A 26,136-nucleotide genomic window follows, 5' to 3' on the forward strand; every position below is an offset into this window, starting at 1 on the left:
ACTTATTACTATAGACACCAAAGACTATATGAATATTAAGTTGGACACAAAATTTCTCTTTTCTTTCGTAAGGTTTTGGGAGTATCCTGGAACTCCTCTAATAATGGATTTTTGGTACATAATGGCACAACATTCCAGAAAGCCATTTCCGAGGAAACTTATAATTTGTCTGCCAACCTGGGATCACTTCTTGGAACTCATATTACTTCTAGGTAATCAATGTCAACTTAAAATGATAGAATGATGATGATGTGTAGTACACAAGTACAACTTTTGACCCATTTAATAATGAACTCAAGGGAAATATATTTGAAATATATGTTAGTTACCTATTTTATTTGCTAATGAATTAATTTAATTCTATTCCGCCACTATTGAGTTCACCAGTGCCAGTCAGCAGTCAGGAAATTACATTCTTCTACAGAGGGGGCACCTTCCTGTCCTGTTGACTAGATAATAAAATAGTATCAATACACATATTTATTTACACAAATGTATTTATATTGGTATAAATACATTGACCACTCATTTAGACTATAAGGTTGCGGTAAAGGGTAACACATCAATACGGTAGGTATCTATCCCTGATAGCTGTGTGTTTTACTTTGTGACTGTTTGCATGAGTTTAACAATTTCCTGGTAACATTACTTATCATAACGTTTATCTTTGAGCATTTTTATTGTTCTACTAGACAACAGTTAGAGCTTATGTCCTCCAAGCCTGGTCCTCCAGAAATTGTTGGAGAGACAATTGAGGTTGCGCTGGGAAAGCTTCAAGAGAAATTGCACAAGGTTCCATTCCAAAGCCATCCACCAAGACCTCCAATACCACCAGAAGAAACATCTTTGGTAAGAGAACTCTTCTGATCCTTCACCCGTTTTCTATTAACTTTGTTGAACTTTTATAACTCTTTTTTAGCACACATGGGTACAGAAAACATTAACCTATCCATATTTATACCAGTTTTTACAGTTCATCAGGCACATGCACATCATAATCAATTTTTGTTTCTGGTGGAGCTGAGTAATTGCCTTAGGAAAACCTAAGAGTCTGAAAAAATCCTTCTTAATTATTACCATCACTTGTTAAATCCGGCCTACATGGGAGACAGTATATAAATAAAGCATTGTCATTACTTGAATCCTTTTTTCATCTAATTCCCTAGACATGGATGATTTGCCATAATGATCATGCTGCTCTACTGCAAAATGGTCGTCTAAATGTGGTTTTATTGCAGATTGAACTCCCTCTTGCAGCATGTAGACCAAAACAGTGCTTATTTCAAGGGCCGATGAGATGTGATATTCATTTTTCATGGTGCCTTAACCATGTTACTAGTTTTTGACATCCATGTCCAAGAATGAACATTTTTCCATTCTCTGACTAATACTGAGACATAAGGAGTAATAGTTTCATTTGCTTTTGACACTATTTAAGTGCCCCAGTTGCTTGGTGCTAACAACATGTCGTGCATTCAGGTCCTTTTAAGAGACACCAACTTACCAATTAAATAGAGATAACACATAACCATATCAGATGCCTTATGCACAATGATTGTTGAGGCAAAGATTGTGCATACCTTTCTATTCTATCACTTATCAAATGGTGAAGAAATTAAGGTAAATCTCCTAATTGGAGATGTTTCAGTAAAACTTTTGAAGTAGTTCTTCTCCAATATGTCTACAAGAAGCAGATCAAGGCTGCTGGGTGTTGTAAATAGCTTCCTGAGAACAGCTTTGATAACACCCTTCATGATTAAAACTACCAAAATTAAATTATTAATGGGCAAGGACCAGTGAAGCAGGGGAGAAAAAGGCTAGGTAATGCTTCATTCAAGAAATGAGATGGGTTTTATCTTTTTTTGCTAAAACTTCTAATGTTAACAATGAGAAGCTCAGAGTGTGCAATGAAATCAGAGTCAACAATTTCAGTACCAGACAGGAGCTTGTACAACTGTGCAAGATTGAAAGGAAGGCTGGAGGTGAGCTTTAACTAATAGTGTGATATAGAATAACTATTGCAAGATAGATTGGCATATCTAAGCAAACAAAAATATTTTAATCAAGTCTGGTTTTAAAACTCATTAAATGAAGGATGTGGAGCAAGAACATTTCATATTATTTATGGCTAGCAGCATATTTGTATTTTGGCACAGTGTACAATGTCCCTGAACATAGTACTGTACTTTACACTGAGTGTTCCCTGCTGGTGACCCCTATCAAGCTTATATCTGCTAGAAATGCAAATCATTTTTTAGACCCGTATATTTCCTTCTGTTGGGCTTTACAAAACCATGCATAATGCAGTACCAAATTTATTTGTTCTTTGGTACAATTATATATAGTTTCTAAACAACGTACATGCCATTTGTGTACCTTAAAAATCATTTGAACATCTTCTTTCTGTCATCTAAATAAATTCAAAATACATCAAAATAAAAGGAATTTAATGTCTTACACTTCAATGTCTTTCTAAGAAAACATGATTAGAAGAGCCTGTGTCCTCCCCACAACTGGGCCCCTTAATTTTTGCATGGAAAAAGTCATCCATATACAAAAGTCCAACACTCACCCTTCTTAACCAGAGTTTTCCAATAAATTAGGATTGTGACTGCAGAATTGTGTGTCCATGGGTCTTTGGCTGCTTAATATTTATTGAAATGAACACATTTGATCCCTATTTTGAGTCTGTGTGACACGGGGGGAATGCAGCAGAACAACTGGGACATGGGACAGCGAGTGACCACCATACAACAGATAGTGCCTGCACAAAAACCTTCATGGCATGATCATTTTTATGTTAAAGCCTAATTTTAATTTATTTATTTAATTTGAGTTTGTGTAATTCACTATAACAAGGTACCATAGAGAACCTCATAGGGCCAGAAAAAGTACATGTTTTATGTAACTCATTCACTTTGCTTCCTATTACCAATAACTTGGCAGGTTTGTGTCTGATTGTTGCCAATGAAAACATACCTAGAACTGAAGTCTTTTTTCAAACGAGACATTTCGAGGCTTAGAGGTTAGCACTCTGGCCTTTGCAGCACTAGGTCCCAGGTTTGAATCTCGTCCAAGACACTGCATGGAGTTTGCAGGTTCTCCTCTTATTTGCTTGGGTTTCCACTGGGTACTTCAGTTTCCTTCCACATTCCAAAAACATGCAGTTAGTTTAATTGGCTTTCCTCCAAACTGTCCTTAGATTTGGGACATTAGATTCTGGGCCCCTTTGAGGTATAGCATGTGACATGACTATATAAAACTATGTAAAGCACAGCATAAATGTCAGCACTATATAAATACTGTATAATAGTAATATTAATAATAATGTGTAGGTAATAGAAGGTTCCCCTGGGGGTAAGTATTAGCTTGATATGTGCCAACCTTCAGAGGGCAATAAATAACTTTAGGAATAAAACTAGTTTCAGTCACAGTAGGAGGTTGGAGATTATGAAACCAGTATTCATTTTTAAGTTTGTTTAAAACAAAAAATAATGCATTGAGTTTCCCCTGATCCTTGTTCTGGCATCAAGTATGTATTCTATATTACTTTCTTTCTCCATAGCCATAAACAAGTATTATCAGGTGATCTGAGCAAGGGTAATGGAATTTGTTTTCCTGTTTATTTTTAGGTACTGATTGTTTTTTGCATTGCACCTTCATATCTATCCAACCTTTGATGTAGTGATGAAATGAATAATAATAAAGGACAAAAGAGGTGACATTCATTCCAGCCCTTTGCCTTGTTTTCTCAATGCATTTCATAATGCAGTCCACAATGATGTCTACAGCTCTGACACAAACAGATCTTGTGGCAGCCTACCCTATTGAATGGGATGTATCCATACTACAAGAATAACATTTCATTCAGGCTAAGGGATATTATGCACAAGTAGTGACATCTCAACAGCCTGTTGGATGTATTCGTTTTGATGTATAGAGAGTACTAACATTCTAAAACAAAATCCTGAACTTGCTCTTAATTGGTTAATTTTATCAAGTTTTTATGCCTAGATGTATATATGTATATATATATATATATATATATATATATATATATAAAAGCAAATTCGGTATTTTAGAAAAAGTTTATTTGTAGAACATCATGCCAGTCTTTCCTAAAATGCAATATAGTTTCCTAAAGTAGTTTCCTAAAATGCAATATAAATGGCATGCTTTTTATACTCAGGTCGTTAATAACTAGCAGTGAATCAAATGAAAAAGATTAATGACACTTGAAATGAATACACTAAATAACAAACATATTTTAATCCTCAGTTGTCAGATGTGACAGAGTTGTACATAGGAAAAAAAACATTTTCAATTAACAGCAAAGGACACTGTGTATTAAATAAATACATCAAGAGATATTTTTAAAAAATCATATATATGTTCAATGCTGTTTTTTGGGTCCCTGAAGTCCAGTGGCTTTTGCTCAGCACAGCACATACAATATATATATATTATGTGCTGAGTACAAATGTTTGAACAAACTAGGCTTGGAGGACTTTGCAAGTAGCTTTGCAACCACATTGGTAATTGGGTTGTAGACAGATAAATTTGACAAACTTTAAGCCTATAACTGCTCTGTTCAGTACAGGGAGCTGAAGAGAATTCGGGGTATTGAGGTGCATGTTCCATAACTTCTTGTGAATGCGTATTTGTTTTATGGTTTTCTATTCTCCCTACCTAGAGTTTGCATGTAAAATGACTATTTGAAGCCATTTGAAACCTAAATTTACCTGGACTGCATTCTTCATTGCTAGATGTTTTCACAGCTATGTAATGAAATACAGTTTTTCGTCTGCACATGTTTGCAGCCATTCTCCTCCCGTTAAATTATTCTAAGGGAATGGATGGACACTGCAAATACTTCCTTGTCAGGTGGCTGACCTTAGTATATCACAAGAAGGTCATCAGTTGCACGCTGCACATTCTGGTAATTGAAGCCTTGGAATCTTGTCAGCTCATCTCAAGGCTGGCTAAGCATTAAGTCCAGAGATATAGCTTACTTTAGGACACAATGAAATAGGACATTTGAAGATCCACATCCATTCCCTGACATTTAAAGCTGGTCCTTTGGCAGTTGAACACAACATACTGCAGTGAGGGATTTGAGGTGATTAATTATTAAGAACATGTGGAGTCTATTAACGTTCAAAGATATTCTTTCTTACCAATTTAATTTTGTTCCTTAAACAAAAGTGTACAAACAATAATAACTTCTTTATTTTGTTAAAGTGTAGATGTCTAAATCTATGGCATTAACCTTGTAGAATGTAAAGCAATCAAACATATCAGAAAAAGAGTTAAATAATTAAAATTTGATTGTTTCTTGGTCAGGGTCAAATGCAACTGCTAGCTCTGGTCACTTTTTAAAGAACTTTATTAACCTATAAACCTATCTTTTGTTCAAGCAACTGATTCTACCTTGTTTTAACCAGCGCTATCTTTTTTCCCCCTTGTCTGTCTGTATCTCCAACATCTGTCGTTAAACTTGCCTGTGCTGTATTTTCTGTTTTATGCCAACTTTTCTTTTTGTTTCTTCTTAATTGATTAATGTCATATACATCCCTTTGTTTGGCCCACTTTTTTCCCTTAAACCCCTTCCAAGATTGTCGCGCTTAGGGAGACAGGGCCACTAGGCAGCACTATGGCTTGCACAGAAGTAGTGCGGGCCCCGAGAAGGGCCAAGGCACAAAGTCTAAGCAATAACCAGGTCTACTCCAAATCACTAAGGAGAAGAATTGTCAAGGAAGGCGGGGGTCAAGGCAGGCAGCAAGCAAGAGAGGTCAGGTAAAAGGCCAGGGGTCAAATACCAGAGATCCAGGAAAAAGACAGTGACACAGAGGACGCCGCAAACACAGGGAACACAGGAAACACTGAAAGCAACAGGAGGCGCAGGTTACACAGGGATATCTACAGACAGAGAAGAATACTGAAACAGCACAATGGGAATAGGCTGGAAACAACAGACTGGGCTACAGACTGGAAACAACAGACTGGATATGGAAAGCACTGAATTAACCAACAGGTGTACAGGAAGTGCTCAGCAGAGCTAGGTGGCTTGGCACCAGTGGAGACATGTTGCACGAACACTGAGTGCTGTGTCTGAGATCGCTAAAGGAATGAGTAAGAGGCTATTTCCTGGTTAGCCGGCAGGATGGGCGAAAATTATAAAAATTGGAAAGGCAGGCACACCCAGGGTCAGAACTGCCTGCATGCACAGGGGGGAGGCACCTGCGCTTTAGTGAGGAAGAGGTAAGTGTGACAAAGATTATATTTACATATATATATATATATATATATATATATATATATATATTAGTAATTTTAGGAACTAAAAGAGTTATAGGGAAACATTATAGTTTGAAAAGAGGTGCTGAAAAATGTAGTTTGCCTGCCTTTTTTATCTTGTGTCCAACCAGTAGGAGAATGGGAGAGTGGTATCATGCTTATACTGTGAGTTGCATATCATGTTACGTGATGGCTTACACAGGCTGACTTTCAGGTTATACATAAGACATTTTTGGCCTCCACATAAGGTCAAACCACTCCAGGCCCAAGCTCATAAAGCATGTTGGCAAACCAGGTCCCAGTTTAAGTAATGTGTTCCTTATGAGATTACCAGACTGAGAAACTTATTATGGTCATTTCCTTTTCAGCTCAAAAAATACTTAGAAACTTCCAAAAGGAAAAAAGCTAAACTGACTGCCTCCAAGATATCAACCATCAAACACTTTCAGGCAGTAGTAAAATCATTTGAGCATGCCAAAAAGATGGATGTTCTGCAGATCTTGCAGTCATCTTCACCTGCGTTACTGTGAGTCACCTAAATAGTTTTTTTTCTGGGGTGATAATGTATGTGTATGTAATGTTTGCACACAATTCATATTATCTTTGAATACAAAGTACCAATCCACAACATAGTCCTCAGGATAGTGCCTGTGTTTGATGATTAGTACCAGACAAACATTTTTTTAAAACTTAGCAGTTTTGGTAATACTACTCTTATTTTGTAACAAACACTGGGCAATTTCACCGAAATAGAGCAAAACACATTAACTATTTACAAGCTGTTAACTGTTAAACTAAGTTCAATATAGTTAGCTTAATAAATGATCGATATGGATTGGTTACACATTGAACTTTGGATATTGCTCTTTTTATGTGGATACTCGAAATGTTTGTATCGTTAATATTACAGCATATAGTACCAAGATATTTTAGATAATTCTGTTCTTCTAAAGTTATGGCAATACTTTGAGGGAGGCCATTTTCGATTCCTGTGTACAAATCTAGATTTTTAAAGACATGGCTTGATGAGTTTGGTGTAAAGGAACCTGAGTGGACTACACAGAGCCCTAAACTCAACTGAACATCTTTTAGATAAATTGTTATTTCATTTGCATGCCAGGTCTTCTTCTCAATACTTCTAGCCAATACCACATAGATATTTTTTAGTTCAGTGAGTACAAATTCCCTGGACACATTCCAAAATCTTATGGCAAGCCTTCTCTAAAGAGAGAAGGATGAAAAATGCAAGGGATGGAAGGGCATCCCATTTTAATGTCCAACAAACTTTTACCCATGTTATGGTTGGGTATCAACAAACTTTTGATGTCAAATGTACGTGTCATGATCAGTAGTTTAACGTTTCAATAATTTAGAAGTCTTCTTAGCTTGATTGTTTATTATCATTCTACTAGTCTCAGGTAACTACCATTGCTTATAGATTGTTGTTTTACCTAATGGTTCTGATTACTATATGAAACTAATGAATTGAATGTTATTTTGCAGCCCCTTTTTCATTGATGCAGCAGTTGCAGCTCAGTCAAGTGCCTCATTATTAGCCCTTTCTGCCTTCCTGGATTTTACTAAAAAAAAACAAGTGAAATTACATGATAAATTTCTGTATTCTGCAGCCTTTGCACCACATCCTTCCACAGAACTCCTCAAGCTTGTGCTGGTATGTCATTTAATACTAAATGTGTAATTTTTATAACAGAAGAAACATATTTTAATCAAGAGGTTCTTTTGCAAATTTTGAACTAAAGCATTGGTATGTACTTACCACAACTAAACCACTGCTTTGAAAAATCCTAGCATTTCTAGCACCACATGTTGGTTTTACATAACAGCACTTGTTGGTCTATAACAGCACGTTGATAGTCTTCATATACCATAAACAGTCAGAATATGTTCCATGCTGTAAGTTAGCCCTAACAACCAAAAACTGACTTTCATTGCCAGGATAAGCTCAGTGGGAAAGTGTCAGACCCAGCCATTATGGAAACAGGAATTATGGTAACAGGAGCAATAATTGGCAAGCTCTGCAGAATGGACCTTTGTGAAGAAAAGGTAAGACATTGATTTAACCCATAAGATGTTCTGCTTGAAATCCCCTTGAAGCTCCATGCGGTTAGAATGTTTTTGGTTCCAAATGGAGAAGAATGTGGGTCTGTGTGGATAGATACAGTTGTGGTCACAAGTTGGGATGAGCGAGTGAGTTTTTAAAACTCGATCTCGTGGCGAATTTGGTCGTTCTTGCTTACCGAATTATAAGCGGGAACGGCTGGAGTAAATTTGTGGTCGAATTTTAAAAAAGAAAAAAATTTAAAAACTAAAAAGAAGTATGTGGCTGCACTGCTGGTCAGGAAAGTGTGTGGGTGTCATAGCATTAAGTGGAGAAATGTGTGAGTGCAGTGGCAGCCAATGCAGAAGTGTGTGGGTGTGGTGTTGGTCAATGGAGAAGTGTGTGGGTGCAGCGCCAATCAATACAGAAATGTATGGGTGCAGTGTTGATCAGTGGAGAAGTGGAGAGGTGCAGTGGTATTTAATGAAGTGTGTGGGTACAGTGTTTGTTAGTGGAGATGTGTGGGTACAAAGTTGGTCAGTGGACATCTATAGGTGCAGCATTGGTTATTGAGGATGTGTGCAGGTATAGTCATGGTTTGTAAAGATGTGGGCAGGTGCAGAGATAGTTATTGAACACTCATTACTGTTTTCCTGTCAATAGGCCAAACATCCCTGCTTTTTTAAGAGAGTCAAAATGTTTTTTTTTTTTTGCGGGATATAATGGCATCCTTCCTCATTTGGTTTTCTCTGAGCCAAAACACGCTGTATAATCTAAGGCTTAGAATTCTGTATTTCCATATAATAAAGCAGAGGTTTTTTATTCATGTTTAGCTATGGAAAGAATGCAAACAAATTAGATTATCTGTCAAGTTTAATTGTTGTCTGTGTTGGTTTTGAAGGAGGTATTCCTTTCGCTTCCTCTCTCAGTGGCACCCAAACACACCAAAGATAGCAAGAATAAAAACCTGACACTAGTTATTTTCCTACTACACTTCTCCCAGAACTAAAGAAAATGTGTTGGGCATTCAATAAATTACTTGAGTAAGGTATTGTGAGGTATTCAATAAATCTGTTTGTGTTTTGTCTGTTTGCTCTTGCAGGATGTTGATCGGGCAAAGGCCATTCTTCTGGAAGGGCTAAATAATGCAGAGGATGAGGCTAAGATAAAAATCTACCTTCTATCTTTGAAGAATGCTCAGCTGCCTGAAACCATCCCAACTCTACTTCAGTATGCAGACGAGCACACAGGAGTGGTGTGCTACGCAGCTTTGTCTGCTCTGCAGGCCTTCCCACCACACTTTTTATCTGCTCAGGTACTGAAGCCTAGATACAGAATAGTGCATCAGTGACTTGACTTCGGTATATATTCCTTGTTCATGCTGATCACTCTGCGTGACTTATATGTACAGCAAAAAGATAACCATTGGATTTTTCTGCTTGCTGTGTTTAGACAGCCTACTACCAAAGGCTTCTAGGACCATGCAGAACACAATACAGGAGCACCTGTCGGGAAAGTACAGCCAATGTATAGTTGCAAGTTAAACAGATTATTAAGTTACCTTTTTGGTGTTTTATGTTTTAAAAATGTTGTATCTATTCATGTATTATCAGCGATATCTTTTTTTCAAAATGTAAATCAATTTTCCCAGTACATTTTATCATCCGTCTCTTTCTGCCATTCTTCCATGTTAGCTTCTGTCTTGTGCAGGAAAGGGTAATAGTAATAAAAAAAAGGATCTGAACATATTGTGCTTTCATATTGTGTAGTTTTACCTACAGTAACATAATCTGTGTTAAAACATATTAATAATTCATATCCTTCTCTGTGCATATTTGTATTGCAGTATCAGTATTTACTGGATTAGTTGTTCTTCTTCATAAACTGAACTCCTTATATATACTAGACAAATACCATTTCTGTCTCAATAAAACTTAGGTGCTTCCCAGTATTACAACATAGCATCACAAATGATTGTAATCTATTTCAGTTTACATGTACAGTATAGCCTGACAATTATTGAGTTTTTTTGTGGTTGAGCATGTTTTAATATTACATTTACAGGTAAAGAGGTAAATTTTCAAGTAATTTGCAAAAAATAAATCAAGAGATACCCTATTGCCTTATTAACATATAATTAAAGCCTTACTGATGATTTCTATGTACTATGTGGTAAAATAACCCAGAGGTCCAGAAGAATACAAAATATACCGTATTTTTCGCCGTATAAGACGCACCCAATTTTAAAGGAGGAAAATCTAGAAAAAAAAGATTCTGAAAGATTATTCCCCTTCTGATCACTCATGCCTGAGACACACGCAGGATCGGGTATCGGGTGAGTATAATATTTTAATTATTTTTTTTAACACATTTGTCGTATAGGACGCACTAACTTTTCCCCCTCAGTTTTGGGGAAGAAAAAGTGCGTCTTATATGGCAAAAAATACGGTATTTTCCAATGTCTAGAAATGGGCTGTCCAACTCCAGCCTTTGAGGACCAGTATTTAAATTTATCTTTAGTATTTTAACTAGAAGACAGCAGTGAATTTTTAAGTTTTGGTTTACAAAGAGTCAGAAAATGATTGTAAGTGACCTTCGAGAACACCACTGGTCTAGAGGGACACCAAAAAGGCACTGAAGGACCACCTGCTACCCCCTAAAAACAGTAGAACAACATAGACCATATCGGTTTTCTGTATCTATAAATGTATAAATTTTACTGTGTGAGCTGTTTATTATGAAGGTCATCTTTTGCAATATAGAACATAATGTCCTAAAGCATGAAATAATTTATGTTTTATTTATAGGAGGTGAAGGACACCATGAAGAGTATCCTCCATCAAACACACCAACAGTATGATAAAAAGAGCCGGCTTATGGCAGCGGAGACTCTTTTGTTAGCAGATTGCACTTTGGAGGATCTCAAAAGCATCTCTGCGGGCTTAGTACTAATGGACGTGGAATCCTCCAAGCTGGTGATGTCCAAGCTGCGCAACAAGCTCACCCTCCACCACCCATTAAAGTAATGATTTATTTTATATTGGAATATGTTATGGAATGTAAGAATATTTTAAAGAGTTTAATAAAAAAAATAGGAATTTATTGGAGAAAATGTAATATTTTATCTCAAAACGTACATTTCTAATGATATAAGTCTAGTTTTGGAAGACCTAGGAGCTATACATACTATATGTACTTTTGAAATTTGTATATGTAGAACGTGACTTACAGTGTTTCTGGTTTTATTCTTAAGCAGGAAACCCAACAAGACACATAGTAAGGGTATATCATATCATAATTATTGGGATTTATCAAAAACTGGAAGATCTACTGTGTTTTCTGGATTATTGACTGGTATGTTCATTAATACATATACTGATTTATATTGGGATATAATAAGACACTATAAGAATAAGCATTTGCAATATATTTTATTTATTGGACTGTTATTTATAGTTTAGAACATTATTTTGAATCTTTTTCTGGTACCTGAAAAAAGGATATTGTCCACTAAGAACTAAGATTTCTCTTGTGTGTCAAACGTCCCAAATATGTTAATGATTTACATATTATTAATATTATTATTATAATCAGCAGCTAGTATTTATATAGCAGTGACATATTACAGAGCGATTTACAAAGTCTATAGTCATATCACATACAATATCTATAAAATATTTTAAATTTCCAGGTCTGCCCACCTACCAAAGCCATTATTAGGGATTTGACGCTCCATGTTTATTTTACTAGTTGTTTTACGGCAAGAGAAATGAAACTCCATAGTGGAGGGAGGTGTTAGAACTCAGGAACCTCTTTGGGGAGATCTCTGATGGAATCACTACGCATACCACAGATTTGATTTGTCTTTTCTGTTGATTTGAAGTGGGATTATTTAAATACATATGTATTTTTTTTGGATTATCATGCTATATATCTTTTTGATAAATATGATACCGTCTGTTGAGCTTTTCTAACTTTGAATTTAAAGACCATCCAGGATGTCTACACCTACATTTTACAATATAGTTTAGTAACTGAACATGGTGTGAGTGATGAAGTATGGTCATTGCATTCTAACATTAGTGATGATAGGGATTCTTTTCTTCTTCTCCTCTTTAGAGGTTTCTTTTATTTAGCCATCATGTGCACACGGATTCTATCTGTGAATGCTTTGTTTATTTCCTGTCCTCCTCCTCTGTGAAACCAAGCGCAGTCAAGTTGCTGAAAGCAGAAATGGAGAGCAGAGATAGAGAAGCAAAACATTTTCATCCATCTGCACAATCTCTATATTTAAATGCTGACATTGGTGATATAAATACATATCTCAATCTTATGTACCTAACTGAAAATCCTCATGAAGGTTTGACAGAACTGTTACCAAAAACTGCTTGGATTTTTTAATCCATATGAGATTAATCATTTTGTATAATAATAATAAATTTCAAGGTTGGCCCGCGACTTTGTCTAAGTTTTTAATTTTGGCCCTCTGTGTATTTGAGTTTGACACCCCTGCCTTACTCTATTTAGATTTAAAACATTAAGACTCTTCCTATACATGCACTTTAGGTAAGAATATGGTTACAGTAATAAAGCGTAATAATTGCAGTAATTTATCTAAGGACTGAAGGACATAATTTCTTTTTTTCTACTAATATATATATTATTCTACTAATATAGTTTATAGTTGTCTCCCAAGATCTTTGTAAATTTTATTATAAATGTATTACAGCTGGCAAACTGTAGCATGACAAATGACAATATGTTTCCATATGAAAAACAAAACCTTTGAGCTGATGGTTTATTTATAAGATCAATAGTGAATAGGTATTAGAGAGCAGCTTCCAGGATAAGATTAAAAATCCCTTTTCTTTTCAATTACTAATTCAGTTTAACATTTATTTTTCTTCAAAGTAAACGCACTCTCGTTTTTCCTGAGGAAAACTAGAATAAATTTGTGTTTGCCTGAATGTCCAAGTGATAATGTTATGACAAATGCTTTCTGTAGCTTCATGTTATGTTGATCAGAATTAGTATATAGCCTCCTCTAACAAGCCTAAAAACCTTCCTTTTTGGAAAAGAATTTGCTTCATACCTGTCTTATAAAAAATGTTATTAAAAAAGCTGACATATTAGTAAAATCTGACATATGTTTGTATCGGTTTGTTTCAGCTACAGATGATATGGCTTCCACATACGGTCTAGACCTTCTGTTCACTGAGTCTGGACTTCTAAAGAGAAGTGTATCCGATATTAAATTATTTGACCATAACCACCATCTCAAGACAATGCAGGTTTGATTCTTAGCTATATGTATGAGAAGATGATATAAAAGCTGCAAAAACACAAATATCCTTTTTGCCTCCCTGAAGGATCTAAAGCATTACTTTGATCTGTCAAGCTATCACAAAATATCTGTAGTATCTTGTGCCCTGGGCCACCAGCATCATTATGGTGTTCTTTAAATTCCACAAATCAATATAATTTCCAGTCTGGAACATTTGAGGGTTCCCCAAGCTCCTATACCTGCAATACGTACACCCAATACCTTTTTACTGGAGGTATTAAGATAACTTCTTTGTGTTATTTTCTTATTTGACACCTAAACTGGAATTCAAAGTAGGGCCATTAGTATTCCTACCATATGTACCATATGTAGCAATGCAAATTGGCCCTATCTCTCTGCAAGTTTTTAGTTTTTTCCTGGGATTGTAAGATTTTCTATACAGCACCATCTATTGGTGAAACATAATGTAGTGCGAAGACCATTTTATGTATATGATCTGTTGGCCCTTACTGAGAATGGTCCTGGTGTTGCTTGGCAAGTGTGTTCTTACTATAGAATGGAGGCTTAGAAATAGGTTGGTATGTGCTAGAGATTATTCAAATCTGAAATAAATACTTATTGTCATAGGGGAACATTAATGAACCCCTTTAGGTTAATGGGAATATAAATATATCACTTGTCGCATACCACTATTTTCGAATTCCATACGGGATTTAACAGGACATGCCCCCTTAGTTTGCCCCCTTAGCTATTTGTTTATTTGCCTTTCATTTTTGTACTAATGTTTTTCTATCATAGCCAGGAGAACGTTGGCAACTTACACAGCCACCCACAGTATAAATCTATTTCACTCCCAGGTCACTATCGAAGCTCAAGGATTGGAATCTTTGATGGGCAATGAAGAAGTAGAAGATGAAGGGGAAGATGCATCAGTTGGAATGTCTGCTGTCTTGTTTGATGTCCAGCTTCGACCAGTAGTATTTTTCCAAGGATATATGGATTTAATGTCTAAAGTTTTTACAAGCAGTGGGGAACCTACAAGTGTGGTGAAAGGGAATGTCCTTCTAGTTGATTATCTGCAGGTACATTTTTTTCAAGCTTTATTTATCCCCCCCCCCCCCCACTTATGAAATCTCCCCTTGACATCTTACTAACAGTAAATAACACTGTTATTTGACCCTTCCCTTAGGCACATTGATTTGGCATCAACTATGACTCCGTGTCCCCCATATTTGGAACATTTTCAGGTCCTGCCACTTTCATGCTTTTATGTCTTTGTCCATACTACTATAACATCCTCCTCTTTGGTATTTCACTAACCCGACTCTCTCCTCTACAATTTATTATGAATGCTGCAGCCAGACTCATCCATTCTTCCCACCGCTCTTCTTCTGCTGCATCTTAAGTTCTATTCATTGGCTTACATTTCACCTTAGAATCAAATTCTCTGTGCTTTGCCTTCAAATCCCTCCACAGTTCTTGTCCCACATACCTTTCTGACCTGGTAGAAAAATACTCCCCCAGCCACCCTCTCCGCTCCTCCAATCACCTACTGCTGACTTCCTCACTTATAACCTCATCACACGTACGGTTCCAAGACTTTTCTAAGGCTGCCCCAACTCTCTGGAATGTTCTACCTCATTCTTTTCAGCTTGCTCCTACTTTCTGCTCATTTAAAAGAGCACTTAAAACCCATCTTTTCAAACTTGCCTACCCATCTTCTTCAGTCTCCTAAACCCCCACTACTTACCCACCACTCTACATCTCCTTCCTATTGTGTGATACTTCCCCTAGATTTTAGATCACAAGCTCTTTCAGGTAGGGTTCTCTCCCCCTCCTGTGACATTGTATCTGTCTGTCATTTGTAACCCATAATATGGTGGTGCTTTACAAATACAGTTTATTAATAATAATAATAATAATAATAATAATTTTGAGTAACATATTTAAAGTTCCAGGTTACAAATAAAAAGAAATCAAAATAATGAGAGTATCTGTGTATCAGATCCTATCATCTTTATAAATTCAAATTACTTCTGATATGGCATTATATTTTACATCTATCAACTAGTCAGTTATAATTTTTTTCAGATGTGGGAGAGCTCACAAAATCTTTCTGCCACTCCACATGTACAATTAACCAATATGTTTTGGGGTATTTAAAACCATTGCAATATCAATGTGTGCTATTTGTGTCAAACCAAGAGCACCACTTCCTAGGCCCTGGGCTTTTAGGATGATCCCCTGGTTAGTCTGGGTGAGGCAGCCATTGTGGATAAAATAATAATATAGCTGGGATTTACAAAAAAGGATCAGGTTGGTATAATGAAGACAAAGGCTTGTATTAAGAAATCAGTTTAAGAGAGGACATAGTGAAGAGCTATTTTTGTTTCACTTATAACAAAACTGATTATATTGAGTGCTATGCAATGTGTGATCAATCAAAGGATTAGAGGTTAGGACATTTTGATAAGATATCTCAAATGGCTTCTTGGCATGGATGTCTGCAATACATTTAGATTATACATGCTTAATTTGGACATTTTACTTCCCTGTTTTCTAGTGGTTGCCAATGCAGTCTGGGCTACAGGCCATTGTCCAGTATCAAGGTGGACTTGGTTTAGATATATCCGCCAACATTGATGTCAGTATCTGGGAGCAGGAATCAAAGACAAACATCAACACAAAGTACGATTTCAGATAATTAAAGATTTCTATTTTCTGCTTAAACATTGTCATAAAACACTATAAGTACTGACTACTTTTTATTCCTAAAACATATTGTTCATGTTAGAACTCATTTTAATCATGAGCAAAGAACAATTGTAATGTGTAGTCCTTGTAGCAATCAGTCAGATTTGACTTTTTTTTTGGGGGAACCCTTTGACCATGGGGGAACCCTTGAAATAACTATCAGGTCTTGGGGAACTCCTGGTATATCCAGAGCCCCAAATACATTAGTGTGGTGGTCAGTAGAAATAATGTTTCTTACATTGCTGGCTATTGGGAAGAATGTCACCCTTACAGATAGCCAAAAAGATCATTGGTGTCATTTAATCTGACCTGAGAGGAATAAATTGCTAACTTCTCAATGAAACCCTTAGCAACCGCTGGAGGAACCCTGGTTAAGAAACACTGGTATAAATAAATATTTTTATTGCATGCCTTTATATGTCCTCCTTTTAAGCATATTTTTAATGTAGTGTGCACCACTTCCTTGTCATCTTATAAATGGATTTTCTGGTTAACATCACCAGCCTCTATAACTATATGAAGGTTTGAAAATGAATTCTAAGTTCTTAAAGTTGGAATTGATATAAGTAGAGATGCCCAACGAGTTTAAAGAAATTCAACTTTAGCACGCAAATAGGATGCAAATTGCATTGACTTTAAAATTGGCCTATGAAATTCTATAGCTACAGCATTTGACTGGCCCATTTGCAAGTAAAAAGTTTAGTGTAGTTTAGACAAACTCTTATATGTCAGCCACTGCTTTCATCTTTAAAGGCACATTTGCTAAATCAGTGCTTTTTTTCCTTAAAAAAAGGCAGTAACTTGGCAGTAACTTAAAATGAACAGAATTCATGTATTCAGTGTAAGTCAGGCAAAAAGCATTTTATAGAATACGTCAGCAACAGCAGCCTTCACCTTCTCTCAGTAGCAGTTCTTAAAAGTACACCATTTAGTGAGATCATTTATAAACTGCCATTTCTGACCTGGTTTTAAAAATATCTGTCTTGCTTGGTTGTTACTTTTTGAATCACTGACCCAGAATGAGTATGCAACTCAGATAATTGCAGCACAGTCACCTTCATATTATGTGATTTATTTACTAAAACCAAAAGGTCCACTTTGGATCCAAGCAATTAGCATTCTTCACATAAATTCAGTAATGGCAGCTTCATCATCCCTCAATGATAGATCTAAGCAACCTGATTGCAGATTTCCCCTTCGTCCACAAGATGGAGCCATTGCTACATTGCTGAATATTTCTAAACTTTTCTGTTCTTTGGATGAAATTGATGGAGAGTCATAAATTTACATGCTGTTTTAGATGATCTTTGTAAGATTTAAACTTGAAAGTGAACACATTAACTTAGCAGTCTGTGTGTGATGTTTTATCTTATTAAATAATGTGTCATATCTTTATAAAACATATATCATTACCAGTAAAGCCAGCAGAGTGATACAAACCACATCAATTGCTTTATTGAGCTGGGATTCACTTTACTTTGCAAACACCCTGCTGTCTTCTGTACGAGGTCCATGAAGAAAAGAGATAATTGCTTCATAAGAAGTTGAGATTCACTTATTTTTGCTTCGGCTGAATATGTGTATGCTTCTTTGTCTCAATTTAGAAATTCAGGAACAAAAGGTGGCATTGATATTTTATAAAATTGAACAAATGTTCATATATTTAACCAGATCAAAACATATACTCATTTAAAAACAAATCTGTTTACCATTCTGTAATATGTTGTGATTATGTTTTACATTTTTTAAGGATACCTATAAAAAAAATAAATTAATAAAGATGATATATATCATATATTGGTCTTCTATAGGGAGGGGGGTCATTGTGACCATGGTTTGGGAGCAAATACCAGGACTTTTGCCCCAAAATTTGCTAGAAATAGGAAACATATAATGCAGTGGTATGGTAAATTACCATGCTCTTGTTAATTTAAGTCACAAGGGCCAATATTTGAAGGAAGAAATGCCTATCCTCTGTTCTATAATATGGTGGGTTCACATCAGCCATAGTGCCATTGTGTCTTGGTGTTGTTTAGAGGGAGATACTGATTCATTTATTTTTTGTACTGGTGTATGTTTCACCCAGCATCTAATACCTTTTGTATGACGACGGCTTGCTTATTAGCCCCACAAAGGCCAGAGTTAAACACCTAGATTTGTCCCCCATAAACTTAAATTGGGTTTCAAACTTTGAGCAAACTTTGTTGGGCAGATTCACTTATCACGTATCCCTCTTGTTCTACACACACACACCTAATACCAGAGCTGCTACCTATTTAGATGATTTATGGTAGAACATGGAGGTATTTACTGATCTTTAATTGCTCTGCATTTATCATTTGCATATAATGCATGCAATTTGCAGGCACAAACTTGAAGCAGCCTCCAAAGCCTGTAGCTACGGCTGACTCTTGGGCCATATGTATATATATGTAGTTTTAAAAAAGTATTTAGAATAAATAGTGTAGCAATAAATTGTTATGTTTAAGACTGCAACTCCTAAAAAATAATTCAGTAAATGATTGATGTACCATTTAACTGTACATTTCTTCCTACAATTCCACTGAAAATTCCCACACTTCAGTCCACATCTGTCAGTAATACTTAACAAACTGAACCAATCCACAAATGCTTGTATATACTGACCCTAAGGCAATCTAAAAAGTGATTAATACTGGGCAGTAATATTAATAGTAATAATAAGTAATTAATAGGTGCAGTAACCCAAAACATCCAATTAGATTTCAGTATTCAGCATCAGAAATAAAATCCAATTGGATGTTGTAGCTTCACGCATATTTCTCTTTGCCTTTGGGAATGAGCTTGTTAGTTCTCATTTACAGTTTTATCAAATGTCGAAAGAGTGTTTGATGTGACCATATGTTTTCTCTTATGACAGAGCCGGTCTTGTGTTAGAGTTTATGACAGTGATTGACACCCCATTCTTCCACGTTGACACAAAGGCTCAGTTTGATGCAGAGAGCGCTGTTAATTTTGACTCCATGATGAAATTTACCAACTTTCCAGTGTCAATATGCCTGGAGCTCTATCAGGACGATCTTCCTTACAGGTAATAGATATGTGCTTTAAAAATAGTTATGTGCAATGCATACATATTAAAATCTTTATACTAAAATGTACATACACTTAAATTAATATATACATTTTAATAATTAAATTTATTAAAATAATTGTTTTATTACCAATCACATTGCAAACCCCAGAAACTACAGAGAGTTAATATTAAGGCTATAAATGCGTATGTTATTTACTATCGGTGCCCAATTTTTTTACTGTTGACACAACTTTCTACAGTAAACGTTCAGATATCAGTAAAGACTTGTGTGTTTAAGCAAGATCTGTCCATCCTACCAGGTCTTGCTTTACAACCTTTATGTCATATGGGGGAAGAAGATAGCACAGACAGTCTTTGCTCTGTCTTAATTTTGGAAGTTGGAAGCTAACCGTTATGAGTATTTATCCGATCTGGTTGCTTTCCCCCAAAAAAATCATGTAGGTATTGTCCTAAAGACATCAGATTGTCCCCTTACCCAACTGAAAAGGACAACATCAAGGAACTATAATTTAAAGTTTTTGCAACATGAAGCTGAGCACAGTCTTTTTTTTAATTTTTTTTGCAACCAGTTACCAAATATATGCCTAAACCAGCAACTTCTGGAAGAACCCCAGGCTTTCACAGAACTAGGCTTGAGAAAAGCTGGCTTAAACAATCCATCTGTCCTATAGCTCTTTCGGACTTGTGATGTTATCCAGCCTGGGGAGCATTGGAAACTTCTACAATGGTCCTGATTCTGGTGATGATACACTTTTATCAGAGCTGGGTGATCCAGCAAACCTGGAACTATAGCAAATGACTGCAGAAATCCATTCCAGGTTTGCTGGATCACCTAGTTCCACTTATGAAAGCATATCCTCTCCAGCCTTGGAGATCTTTAATAAATCAGGCCCAATGTGTCCAGAAGCAGCCAACCACACTGCAGGTCAACATGTTTGCATGTGTTGGCCCTGCATTTGCAGTAGCCATGTGATTCTTTCTCCAGAGAAAGAAAAAGAACCACAGGGGCAGAAAAAATATGTTGCCTCCAGGAAACGTGCAATAACCCCACTGCAACTGCAATCCAAATGTGTGCACAAAATGGTTCCCAACCACTTCTATTAGGTTGAATAGAGCACACTTGAGCATACCTTCATATCTATGGACATTGCCCTACATTTTGTCGATTTGACATATCAACATATGTCTGTTTTTAATAGACAAAACATATGAAAAAAGTGGATTCACTTTGGGTGCCTTTTAGATTCACCTTGAGGTATAGCTGAATGTTTTGTTTATTTTACCAACGGAGCCTCTGTAATGCAGCATTTTGTATTAGATTTACTGGTCCTATAAAAAGCAAATACTGTGTCTGTGAATGGATGTAGTATAGTGCAATCTGCCTGCTGAGAGTAAAATACATTTCATCTGAACTGGAAATATTTGCTTCATGTGAGCTGCAGTAAAAAATAATGTTAAGAGACTTGCAACTGCAATACTAGAAGGTTATATCACAAACTTGCCAGCAGAATTGTGTGTTTACTGGAACAACACTGACAAACTTATCATGACAAGATTAAGAGAGTACAGCTAAAAGGATTATTTGATGTTATGTGTTGTGATCAGTGTGGAGAATGATAAATACACACACACAACAGGAAAATATATTTACTGTATTAGAAAGGGTGATGTGGAATATGGGAACTAAAGTAAAATGAATGTACTTTCACAGACTAGCATCTAAGGATGGGTACAGACATGCAGATTTTTTACCCCCAGTCGGGTATAGTCGCTAAATCTTGACCAAAAGTATCTGGTGTATTATGTGTATAAACATTCTTTCATATCTGATTTTTGAGAAATAGAAAGTGATAAGATCGGTATGGCAGAATGTTGCACACAGTTCTGATGGCCAGGGGTGGTCGGGAGTGCTGTGGAGGTATCAATTAATTGGGTGGCCTAAAAGATGACAATGTTTCTGTAACATGTAATGATGCAGCAATGGACATATGCAAAGAGGGTATCACCAACTGTGATGGGCGGTGGTGTCATCTTCTACATCGTGTCACTGATCTTCTTTGCTGTCAGAATGCAGTACTTTAAACTCAGACATAAAGAGCATTTTCAAGTTCTTTCTAAAACTTAAGGATGAATTTACTGATCTTCCTGCCAGTAGTATCCCCAAGTGAACGAGAGTAATAAGTAGTTGAGTAATCACTGAGGACAGAGATTGTGGATCAGAAGGAACTAACCAGATCCATAGCTGAAAAAGGAATGGGGCCAGAACAGAGGAAAGCCATAGAGGTCTAAAACATAAAAAGGTCCTAAATGAACCTAAAACAAAACTTTAAAAAAAGAAAGAAAACCTCAAACTACTATCCCTAAAACAAAAACTCACTTTATTTTAAAAAAAAGGCAAAAAAAGGTGGGCGAAAAGAAAATAAATTTGGCAGCTTTCTCTACAGCTGCTATGAAATACTGAAAAACCTGATACTTTGCTCAACCAAAAGCCTCCTTTTGGCCCATTAAAGCCTACTGGCCACACATTGCATTATGGTTTAAATTCACCAGGACTACAAGTATTGAACCTGCCAGTGTTAACAGGAAACTTGAAACTCATGCCTTCTTGCCCCATTTACCCATTTACATTTGTGCGCAATTCACACCATAGTACATTTTGCTGTCTCTTAATGTTCTGATGGCCAGCATCATTGTACCCCTGTTATCTAATTTAGGATATCCTGGATCCATCCCCTTCCTGTGATTGAGCAGTGTAAGAAGAAGATTCACAGCAATGAGCTCATGTTTCCATCAGCTCATCACCATCACTGTTTCCTCCTATTTGTATACTTTTTGAGCCTTATTTATTAAAGCTCTCCAAGGCTGGAGAGGATACACTTTGAACAGTGTAGCCGAGTGATCCAGGAAACCTGGAATGAATTTCCTAAAAGTAATTTGATATTTATTAGCAAATGTTTTCAATCCTGGTCCAGAACTATTCCAGGTTTGCTGGATCACCCAGGTTTATTGATGAAAGTGTATCCTCCTCAGCCTTAGAGAGCTTTAATAAATCAGGGCCTTTGTAAGCATGCGAACTGATACTCTGCTTTTGTTTCTTCTTCCTCTCGCACTTCAGCCCTGCTGTTCATGGATTGCAAGAAGATGATACCATGTCAAATTTGTATTTTTTTATGCTTATTTTATCTTCCTGTTGTACATGTTACGGACCAGGTTAATCTGATCATGGGTCTAATAACAAAATATACCTTCACTCCCTTCACAGACAGCTTAATTTCCATCATGTAACTAACCCTCCTCCCATGGAGGTCATTGTGCTTGCCCATTGGCCTCTCAGGCACCAAATGTTGCCCCATGGGGTTGGGGAAAAGCATTTTCCACAAATGTAAACCCCACAGGCCTCTAGTTCCTAGTTTGTGAGTTTGGTGGGATTCCTATTTAAGTTAACCAATTCTTTGCCCTAAATGGTCTTCTCCTCATTGCCATAACATAGACAGAAGGTTTGAGTTTGGTCTACAAACTGGGGCATGGCCTACAACGCTGCTTGAGATTTCAATACATCAAAGACAGTGTTGATAGCTTAAACAGGTAGATAAATGCTCACTGAAATTTAATAAAACATTATATGCTCCCTGATTTTGCTTTTTTCTGATATTACTGATTTTAATTTTTTCTATTAGGATAGTATACAACAATAACCTGTAATAAAAAAGTAATATACAACAATCTGTGAGCTAAATAAAATATATATTACTTCACTCTGTATTTTTCAAAGCTCATTTCCGTAAACTATAAAGCACACTTTAATCTATTTCTGCTTCTTTACGTCTTACAGCTGTTTTAGAGATAATTGTTATAAAATAATAATATTTGCAGTGAAAACCTTGAATTACAGCACAAAAGCCACCTCTATCTCTTGCATTATTAAACAGTCCTCTTGATATGTATGCTGTAAAAGCCACCCAGAAATATATTTCCCCAGACAAAATATGACTCATGTTCCTATTAGATTGCTGATAAAAGGCAGATGAGAGCGGCCTGGTTTACCAATAGTCTGCGTTATCACAAGCCACAAAAAAGAGATACTATGCCTTATAGTGAATAGTACATCAGCCCTACGGCAGCAAAAAGCATCATTTAATGGCAATGGCTCAGAAATAGACAGTTAGTCCAAAATATACCAGTAGTGAGCATTTTACATGCAAGACTAGGTATTGACCAAGAAAGTCTTCAAATTTAAAGTTTTTTTCAAATTATATTTATTTACTCTGTGTTATTTATAAAGGTATATTAAAAACTGACGATCAGCCTGCTTTTATTTTGCCCTCCTTGCTATCTCTTTTCCCTAGCCATCAATATATTCATGGAGTATTTAAATAAACTTTTCAATCCCACTGTAGACCCATCAATTTGGTCTTTTTGGTCAACTTTTCTTTGCAATGCAGGCAGAGCATAGCTAGTGGGAGGGATGGATGGGTGTTGTACATAACTGCCTGAAAACATCACAGCACCTTTAGTACTCCTCCAAAAAGCTCTTGGCACTAAGGAAAGCAATAAGGTGGCTTTTGGGCAAAGTTATGCAAATTTCCATATGCTTTGATAGATAGAGGCCAGTCTTATGAATGGACAGGCTGCAGGAGGGGTTCAGTACTGGAAAAGAGGTTGTACAACTGTAAAAAAGTTCATATTCAAAGTGTATCAAAAAGCTAAACTTTAACTTTACAACATGCAGGACAAAGTACTCGGTTTCCATTAGTCTCCGACATATTCAAAACATGGGAGCACATGCTCAGGTTTCCTTTGCACCCTTGCCACTATTTTAGGGTGTTGAGACGGGTCATGTGACAGAGACGGCCCAGTTGCCAATCCCCAGCCCTGCGACTTGGGGGCATCCATACGCCTCGGTGAGCTATGACTTGCATACATTACAAAAGTTGGCTTCTCCTGTTCGAGTACCTGCAAGTAAACCAGCTCACAACCATTGCACAACATAGGTAAAGTTTCCCCATGCACACAGGGTCCAACATTTTTGGTTGCCTCTAAACTGATGAGCTAGAAAGATTATAGCAATACATGTGGACAGTTTTGGGTATTATAGTTTGTAGACATGTCTTAAGCACACATTTGTAAGGTGTTACAATGTATCTATTTGTGTGACACAACCTTCTTTAAATTTTGTGCATTGTGTATTGTGCACCAAAAATAAATATTTCATGATGGTATGTTTCTTTTGTATTTGTACAAATTTCAGGTTAAAATGAGTTTGTAATGCTTTAACATTGTGCTCAAATATCATATCTATCTACTACTGATAACTAACATCTATTTTTCCTTCCCCCTGCAGAGAGACATACACTATAACCGAATCATTTCCCGAGGTAAACACAACCCATACAGTGCGGAAAGGAAGAAAATCCACATTGCGGGGGAGAGACTTTCCCTTTCATCATGCTAACTCAGAGATGTGCAGGTTACTGAAGGCAGAGGAGGATATAGTCACAGATTTGTGACAGCATGATAGTGACAGATGTATGTTTCCCACAGCCATGTACCATGCCCTGCTAATTAAAGGACATGACAACCAAACAACAGCAGCAGAATGACTTTGTAATTTGAAGAGGTCAATAAAATCAATTCTAAAGAAAAACAGCCTGTCTCTCTGTAAATAAAGCTTGGGATGGTGGTGTATATACACTGTTGGAGAAATGTTTGTACTTCTAAATTAGGGAGAGAACAGAAACTATCAACTCTAAGATCCCGGTGCCAAATTTACCTAATTATTTTAATTATTTTATGGGTCTTCACAGTGTACACTGGTATTTGTAGAAATACATTTTAAAGGAAGATAGAAATTTAGTGGTTTAAAACAATAAAATGGTAACAATAAACTTTGTTTACAATGTAGTTCTTACTAGAGCAGAGGTCAGCAATCTTTTTTTGCCACTAGGCCATTTCAGGGGTAGGCAGGAGCACACTAGGCCGGACTCTCTCTCGAGTCCTGCCCTAATGGCTCTGCCACCCACCAGGAACACCCCTGAAGGGAAATCCTTATCTTTCGCAATGCATACGGAGGAGAGGGAATGTTCTCTATTTAGCCCGGTGGCGGAAGTGTTAACGCCGGCCTCGGTAAATAGGAAAGGGAGCCACCACATGGAGGCTCAAGAGCCTCATGCGGCTCCGGCTCCGTTAGTTTGTTCCTGCTTCGCCGTGGGTTGCCGGCCGGCATTAGCCCGTATCCAACAGGGGGCATTAGGCCGAAACAAACTACTGGCTAAGCCGTATCTGGCCTAAAGGCTTGAGTTTGCTGACCCCTGTACTAGAGGATAAACATACATTACATATGTATCACAAATATTTACAACTGTAACATAAGTACCATAACATAATTTAACTGTAAAATAAGTACCATATAACTTTTGACCTGAAATTGCCATTAGAAAAAGAATCTCGGTTTATACTTAGGTAACATCACTAGATGTTGCCGTGTTCTCTTGTAAAGTGTTTGTTAAAGTTGTTAACACAACATTGGGCCTGATTTATTAAAGCTCTCCAAGGCTGGAGAAGATACACCTTCATCAGTGAACCTGGGTTATTCAGCAAACCAGGGATGGATTTCTGGAATAAAATGGAAGTCATTTGCTAGCAAATGTTTTCAGTCATGGACAAGAT

General features: G+C 36.6%; 1 protein-coding gene across 2 annotated transcripts in view; it reads left to right on the plus strand.

Annotated features, from left to right (window-relative positions):
* Positions 1-25,114, plus strand: part of LOC140339288 (microsomal triglyceride transfer protein-like) — a 40,020-nt gene extending 14,906 nt beyond the window's left edge. Inside the window, exons 6-18 of one of the 2 annotated variants that reach the window (XM_072423894.1) lie at positions 73-212; positions 693-849; positions 6,666-6,823; positions 7,801-7,969; positions 8,254-8,361; positions 9,459-9,671; positions 11,164-11,378; positions 11,610-11,710; positions 13,526-13,647; positions 14,498-14,722; positions 16,204-16,328; positions 19,294-19,464; positions 24,812-25,114. In XM_072423894.1, the coding sequence (XP_072279995.1) occupies positions 73-212; positions 693-849; positions 6,666-6,823; positions 7,801-7,969; positions 8,254-8,361; positions 9,459-9,671; positions 11,164-11,378; positions 11,610-11,710; positions 13,526-13,647; positions 14,498-14,722; positions 16,204-16,328; positions 19,294-19,464; positions 24,812-24,977 (2,070 nt within the window). In that variant the 3' untranslated portion in view covers positions 24,978-25,114. The remainder of the gene's footprint in view (positions 1-72; positions 213-692; positions 850-6,665; positions 6,824-7,800; positions 7,970-8,253; positions 8,362-9,458; positions 9,672-11,163; positions 11,379-11,609; positions 11,711-13,525; positions 13,648-14,497; positions 14,723-16,203; positions 16,329-19,293; positions 19,465-24,811) is intronic. The other variant, XM_072423895.1, reaches the window with a different exon arrangement.
* The last annotated feature ends 1,022 nt before the right edge of the window (positions 25,115-26,136 follow it).

This window comes from Pyxicephalus adspersus, chromosome 10, assembly GCF_032062135.1.
Source record: "Pyxicephalus adspersus chromosome 10, UCB_Pads_2.0, whole genome shotgun sequence".
In the NCBI taxonomy this organism is placed as follows: domain Eukaryota; kingdom Metazoa; phylum Chordata; class Amphibia; order Anura; family Pyxicephalidae; genus Pyxicephalus; species Pyxicephalus adspersus.